The following is an 8,053-nucleotide window of genomic DNA, read 5'->3' as shown; positions in this document are numbered from 1 at the left end:
GTGTGTGTGTAGTTGCTTTCTTTTAGCACCTTCTCCCAGCTGAACTAAGATGAAACAAAAATCAAATTTAAAACGTTTGTAAAACAGGATTTTGTGCAGTCCTAAAGCCTTTTTCAGTACACATCATTTGAATCCGTACTGAAAGAAACCAGGCAAAAAAACAAAAAACAAAAAAAAAAGTTCCGTTTTCAAGACTGGAGGTAGGTATTTGTCAGCTGATTATTATTTATCCATTTTTATCCTTTTTTTTTTTTCTTTTTTTTTGAGGTACATATCTGAATAGTACATAGGAAACGAGAAATTCAGAGCAATAGTGGAGAGGGGGAAAAAATAGAGAAAGAAAAGAGAAATTAATTCGCAACAATATCATTTAGTGTCATACAAGCACTTGATCCTTAGAAACCATTGAGTAAATCAGTACAAAATATATATTCAAGTTAAAAATTTAAAACAGACATCCCAGCTGCAGAGACAGAGTGTCTAGTTACAAATGTCAGATATATGCTAATGTGAAAAAAGAAAATTAACTAGAACAAACACAGTAATTTTTTTCCCTTAGCTGCATGATTAGTTCTACATTTGACTACAGACCTCAGAATTCAGTTATTACCTGCCCGACTCTCACAAAAAACATTTTGCAGAGCGCTCGCCTGCCCTTACGACAAGGGTCGCTTTCAACATTGGCACTCGCTGCCATCCCCTGCTTTGTAATGAGAACTCTACAGCAGCGCGCGTCTTTTTGAGCTGGTTTGCTGGTTGAAGAAATCAGAGGTAGTTTTGAAACGGTGAGGAGATATTGCATTGGTGACAGCGCTGGCGTACTTTAGGATCCGCCGAATACCGTTCGACGCCCGTCGCTGCGGTTCAGGTATTTTTGTGTGTAATGAGGTATAGTGTGGTTTTGTTCCTGTGGTTTGGGTGTTTCTTGAGGTTTAAGTCTTGACTGAGTTGATACATTTCCCTTTCACTGAATTTGTCAGAAAATTATGTTCTTAAAGCTATGCCATACAAGAAAATAAAAACTCAATTATGTACACGTATGTTAATTATGCAAAGCCGAAGTCACGAAGGTATGTACAGTAGAACTACTGTTCTGTAGTAATGCTAAAAACAGTCTCACACTGAGACATTTAATGTTTGCAGTAATCAGTAAAAAAAAAAAAAAAAAAAATCACCACCAAGGACGCGAGGGACATGGATTTGATACTAAAGGGATAATTCACCCCAAAATAAACATTCTGTCATTATTCACTCGTTCTAAACCCATAACGCATTACAAGTAACACGAGTTACGTAATAAGATTTCTTTTTAAGTAACTGGAAAAGTAATGCATTACTTTTAAATTTACAATAAAATATTTGAGTTACTTTTTCAAATAAGCAACACAAAAAAATGAAAGGAACTTTACATTTGCCAAAAATAGAACTTATTTATTTATTTATTTTGTTATTAAACCAACAAACAAGCCCAGCCGAGGTGAGAAAAAGTAACGCAAAAGTAACGTAACTCATTACTTTCCATAAAAAGTAACTGAGCAATGCAATTAGTTACTTTTTAACGCAATACTGTAATGCATTACTTTTAAAAGTTACTTTCCCCAACGCTACCCATATGACTTTCTTTTTTCTGTAAGCAGATGTTTTTAGAGAATATTCAAGCTGCTTTTTTCCATACAATGAATGGTGGCTGCTAAGTTACAAAAAAGCACAATAAAAGTGGTCCGTATGACTCACGCACTATATTTCAAATCATAGGACCGCTTTGGGTGAAAAATACATTGTAATTCAAGTTCTGTCATAACAACTCTCAGAGAGACTGGCATGGTAATGGATATGGCAATGTTAATGTATTTGGTCTTGGTGGAATAGATCTGCTACACTGCTGCTGCTGCAGAGCAAGTACAAAGACTTGCTGCTGCCAATACATTCACAGACATTGCTGCTGCACATGTAACATACATGAAATAACCCCCGTAGCAGATCTATACAGGTGGAGCTGGGGAAGGTGGAGGGTTTCTGAAAGCGAGCTGCAATGCCAAGTATTTGAATGTTAAGCAGCAAGCTCATTGGCTGCTGATGCCACAGAGACCAATCAGCTGCGCTATGTAGATAACGATGTGATCGCAAACACATTGAGTTAAGGACCAATCAGCCTGCGCCATTTAGAGTTTCATGACAGAACTTTGTATTTGTTATGCACTGAAACACTTTCTTGACAGCCACCATTCACTTTTTTAGTGTATAGAAAAGACCAGTTTGGACATTCTTTGTATAATCTCCTTTTGTGTTCCACGAAAGAAACAAAAGTTTGAAAAAACGATAGGGTCAGTAAATAATCACAGAATATTATTTTTTTAGGTATCCACTTGCAAAATGTTCAATTTCAGTAACTAATAGGTAAAAGGTTCTGGTTGCAGTTTTAAGGCAAATGCTTTTAAAGCTCACTTTCATTTTGGTCAAAACCTCAAAATGAAGTGGACAGAGAAGGGAAAATGGTCTATTTTAACTGTCTTTGGTGGTACGGTACTGTAAAAAGGGGGTTCTTGTGCGAATGGGTGTGTCCATTCAAAGCTCCACCCAGATATAGGAAGCACTACATGCTGAATGACAAAACCAGACAGTATCACCTCCAATGTAGCCTGGAAAATCAGTCAACAAGAGTGTGTGTGGCGCAAAGAACAGCTGTAGCACATATTGTGTGTTTAACCCCTGCACCTTTGTGCTTACAACAGTTTGTGGGAAGTGGAAACAGCAAGGCGGCTCCAATTGTCATCTGCAAGGTGTTTGTTTGCATTTGCGTCTTTTTTCGGGTTGCGCTCTGAGGTGTTGTGTGTGTTTATCACAAAACGAAGCCAAACCAAAATAAACGAATGAGGAAAAACGAAAATAAACAAATGAAAACGATCAAACGAAAGTGTGAAGTCAATAATAAGTGGTCAAGGCAGTCTTTTCCCTTGGAGAGAGCTGACAGCTGGATGAGGTAGAGGTAAAATCCTGTGGTTGCTTAGTCCTCTTCTGGCTCCGCCTCCTCCTCCTCCTCTTCTTCTTCCTACAAAACACAACAGTGGTTGCTCATCAGTCACCACAAAAAGACTGCGGTTAAAAATGTTCTTTTTCATGAGCTTAGACAGTGAACGTCCCACAGCTGCTGCCAGGATGACCACCATTGAAAGGCGTTGAATGGGGGCTGGGGAGACGACTGGCTTTGGGCACTTTTCAGAATGAAATGGATTTCATTTTCCACATGGCTTCATTTTATTTGGAAAGGCTAACTGACACAATTTATAACCCTCTTCTTTTCCCAAGCCGCTGTGTTGCTCCCATTCAGGGGAAAGGCCGCGGCAAAAGCCTGTCTGCATTATAAGAGCCAAACTCCATTCATTAGTGCGGCAGACACTTCAGCTGTGAAGGACCAGCTAAGCGCTACCATGTGTGACATGGGCGAGTGAAAGAATGGAGAAAAAAAAAGAAAGAAAAAAATCTTTAATCATATTCGGACACCCCCAGCCACCAATCGTGCTTCCAACTGAAGTGCCACACAGACCAGAAAATACCAGCTTAGTTCCAAACTCTTATTTGCTTGAATGGAACATCTTTTGGCAGTTTGCTCTATTTTAGCACTGCAACTGTGATACATTTCTCAGAATTCTAAAATTCTTTTGCATTGATTTGTTCTGAACATTCCTTTTTTTTTTTGTTATCTAAATGATTAAAATGACATTCTCATGCATTGCTTTTGCTCTTTCATTCCGAGAGCAATGACAGGCACAGATGCAGCACTCGAAAAACTCGAAAACCTCAATGGAATTCCTGAAAAAGTAGGATTACCACACGCTTGGTTTAACCATCACCAACAAGGAGAAAAGATGGTTCAGCGATAGTAATTAAAGACCCCTGTTTTGGGTTTATGGTGGATCATTGGTTCCCTTTGAAGTTTACGGAAACTGAACACACCATATTAACAAAAACAATACTATTAGTAGTATTATTAGAGATGTGAAAAACGATATAACATAGATAAGTCAGTAGGTTGCATGAACAATGTGTTGATTAAGTATGTGTTGACATGAGACATTTTTAAAAGTGACATAGTTTAAACTTATAATAGCGTCTTAAAAACGCAATGCTCATGGTTTGCGATGCTTAAAAAACATTGGCGAAAAACATTTGTTCTCAGGAAGGATTTCATTGCATTTATTTAAAAAAAAGTGCGGGTAGTTTTGCCTTCCATTTCAGAGATACCATCTCGGATTACCTATAGATACCAGTGCAGTGTGTGTGAGCACGTATATGTTGGACCCTCCAGTATGGCGCAAAGCCATCAGGGTCTGTGCGTTCCCACATAGCATCAAATCAGGCCTCAGTTATGCATTCACACTGTAAACTGGTCCGCACCAGCGAACAAGAGGAGGTGAGCAGATTCCTGGTAAATGTGTGGAAGATTGTGTGGGGGAGTGAGAAATTGGCGGTTGTGGTTTTTTTTTCTACTCTAATCAAGACAACGTACAGCAAACATCATTAAATCAAGTGATGGCATTTTGTCATCATTAGTGACATGAGAAAGTTAAATATATGAATCTTTAAAGCATTTTCACACCGAGTCTGAATTTTCATGAAAATGCACAAAAGATTTTCACAATATCATTATTTTTTTTAACAGTGAATAGGTTTGATTGTTGTTTATGAATATTTTATACAGAGATGTCAATTAATTAAAAATGTAACAATTAATTACATGGTGTGCTGATTAAACGAATAATTACATATATCAATATAGAAAGTGTAGATAAAAAAAAAAATCAACGGTTAGTTTTATTTTCATATTTTTAAGGCATGATTCATTTAGTCGCATTAGCAGCCAGCATATAGGCAGCAGACTGCTGTCTTTCTTTTCTTCCTGAGCACATTAAAGCAGCGCTGTGCACAGACAGAGACTTTAGAGTCGACTCCATTGTTAATTCGCTGAAGGAATTTTGACAAGAGAAGAAAAAAGGGGCAACTCTTCAAAACTAATCCTGTCTGCCAGATTGCATATCCATCTGTGAGCGGATGAAACCAAAGAAGACTGGGATTCCACACATAGTGCTATAGGATTTACATTAGCCTTAACCATGCAGGTCTCTCATCAAACCAGAATTATGTCCCACATTCGCTCACTTGGGTTTTTTCGAGGACTTTGTAAACCCAAACAGCCAATACCCTTCCTCAGCCAATTGGACTTTCATGTATATATTAATGTATATATTAATATATATATATATATATATATATATATATATATATATATATATATATTTATTTATATGTGCTTGTCAACCTGCTGTATTAATTATACATGGAGCAAGATTTTATTGGACATACCTGAGCGGGCTTTTCCTGAACCACTTGCTGTGGCTGAAAGACAAAAAGAGAATGACTTTATGAATGCAATAAATAACTGCCACAGTGAGAATACATTTCATTTGGATTTTGAATAATGCATTAGGAACATAAACATACTCATAGTTCCTATTAATGATTCAAGATCACTGAAACCATGAGAGGAGAAAGGATTTTTCTTAAAGAATTTAAGCCTTTAAAAATACTTTTAAATGTATTTTTGCATTTTTAAATTTATACAATCAGATCACGACAAAACACTTATCCCTAAACAGGATTAAGAATGATAGGACACATGTGCACATACAGGGATGTCCGCAGCAGTGCCTCCACAGTGCCAAGATTGCAGTATACAATGCCCAGATTGTGCCCTACTCGCATTACATCATAAACGCTAAGTGCTGCCACCCCACAGGAAGTGCTTCTAAGACCGGAGCTTGACAGCTGAGGAGTCCTCCGCTGTTCTGAGAGCCAGGCAAAAATAAAACCCTGAGAGTCCAGTATTTGGAACCAAAGCCAACCACTGCCGATTACACACACACACACACACACACACACAGCATTTGGGATTGTTGGGAGCAGCTGGTGTGTTTTGTGCCAGCTCTCCCTAGAATGCTATCAGGCTGTAACACAGTAAATGTCAATACCGGATGGAAGCAGGCAAAGAATGCAGCTGGCGATAAAGGGAAATTGGGAAAATGATGCACACATTCCAAATGGGATGGACAGAACACAAATATACTTTGCAGACCGCAATAGATATGGAGGAGGAGGAGAATTCCAACACCTTCCTGATTGCATCTATTTACAAACACATGAAATACTAGATGCCATCTGCACTTTACGACTAACAGATGACACTGGATGTCAAAACTGCACTGTGTTACATCACTAATGATACTGTACATGCACAAAAGTACCAAGTTTATACCGTTGTACCAAAAACTCAAGCATATTAAAAACCAGAGCCCCATTGAAAGACCCTTTTCTTGTTGGCACTGAACTTGTTACCCTGCACACAGGCACCCAGAAACCTTGTGCTTCTACCTCTCAGCACAAAAAGAGAAACCACAGACTTGTCTTTCACAAGATTGAGCTCTCTCTTTGAAATCATTAGTAGCTGACACACCAAATCCCTTCTGCAAACTCTGGTGAGATGAGGCCTAGAGGAGATCTGAATGACTGTGGGACTCTCTGGTGCTGTGTATGACATGCACTAAAAGAGTAAGTATGTTCCTAAAAAGCTGAAGACCCAACAGCCATCTTCAGAGAGCCCTCCACAGAGCGGCTTTTTCTCTACAGATCAATACAAACAGTCAGGGTCAGAAAAACTGCTCTCCATAACCTAATCTGTGTGTCCAATACTGGGTATGTTCTAATTGTGCCACAGTAAAAAAAGAATACATTTTACTTAAACTGCAATTGGATATTTACTTTAAATATAATTGGATTTTATATAATTGGATTTAATGTGGTAACATAAAAGGAAGTTACCACAAAAATAAACATAAAATCATTCTTTTATATATCTAGTTAGGACCAAATAAGGGGAGGGTATGACTCCATCGGATATAGGCTATCAGGTGACATGGAAAAAGCTCTTAGACACTATTTGTGTCCCAGTGGTAAATTTGGGGTAATCGTTTAGAGATACATTTAGCCATCAGGTCCTGCATATCCAAATGTCTTAATTATAGACACCTTGTGGACAAAAACTCTCATAAATTAACTAATTCTTCACTGTTTATGTATAAGGTGACATGTTTCTTTTCTGTTCTCTGCTCTTATAGTTAATGGGATCTGGATTTAATGTAGAAAGTCATGCTCAGTGACCAAAGGGAAACTAACTGGTGTGAAAAGCTCATTTTCTAGTGAGAACACTGTCTTTTGTTGTGTATTGAGTTGCTGTGAAAGGTGATGTGAAAATGTGATTAATGACCTCAGGACCTACATTCAAAATATGAATTGCTTTGTGGGTTCAAACTAAGCAGGTATTACATATAATTTTAATGATATTATATAATTTAATAAAATATTTGTATATATTAAAATATTATTTTAATATATTTGTTATATTAGTATTTATGTACTGGGCTTGGCAACCGACGTCACTGCGCAGTGCATTCTGGGACGTAAAAAAGAGGTCGGCGCCATATTGTGAGGCCACATCGGGCGAGACTTAAAACAACCACTTACTACACGAAAACAATGTTGAAAAGTCGATTAAAAGAATGAAATGTACTATACAGAGACAAACTTCTCCCTGACGCAAGAAAACGGTACCTGGAAAAGATGGCATTGATCGGAAATCTGGATCCGTATGAGGTGCCTGCAAGAGAATGTACTCAAGACCCTGACGATTTACCTCGTATTTACCAAATATTTATTTGTATATTTTTTAAATATGAATTTTTAAATCAGCCGAAATTCTATCCATTCTTTACTTGTTGAGAGTCACCCATTTAATTTTAGAAGACTTAATTTGCTCTTATTTGTGAACTATAAAAATATCCGTCAAAGCCTTGTCTGTGGTTCTAAACAATCATTTAATTCACATGAATAAACATCATTTAACAACAAAGAGCTTTTACATATACGTTTCAAATTAGATCCCATGTGCAAATATGAAGGCTGTTAAAATGGAGGAATGCCGAACCATTTGCAGTGACATTTT

General features: G+C 37.6%; 1 protein-coding gene across 1 annotated transcript in view; it reads right to left on the bottom strand.

Annotated features, from left to right (window-relative positions):
* Positions 1-264: 264 nt before the first annotated feature.
* The window catches only part of hmga2 (high mobility group AT-hook 2), a 31,741-nt gene continuing 23,952 nt past the window's right edge, over positions 265-8,053 (bottom strand). Inside the window, exons 4-5 of the mRNA XM_079868651.1 lie at positions 5,362-5,394; positions 265-3,049 (exon numbers count right to left, since the gene is read on the bottom strand). Coding sequence (XP_079724777.1) covers positions 3,005-3,049; positions 5,362-5,394 — 78 coding nt within the window. The 3' untranslated portion in view covers positions 265-3,004. The remainder of the gene's footprint in view (positions 3,050-5,361; positions 5,395-8,053) is intronic.

The sequence above is a fragment of the Squalius cephalus genome, assembly GCF_949319135.1.
Source record: "Squalius cephalus genome assembly, chromosome: 4".
Lineage (NCBI taxonomy): Eukaryota > Metazoa > Chordata > Actinopteri > Cypriniformes > Leuciscidae > Squalius > Squalius cephalus.
This window is presented reverse-complemented; position numbering and strand designations above follow the sequence as displayed.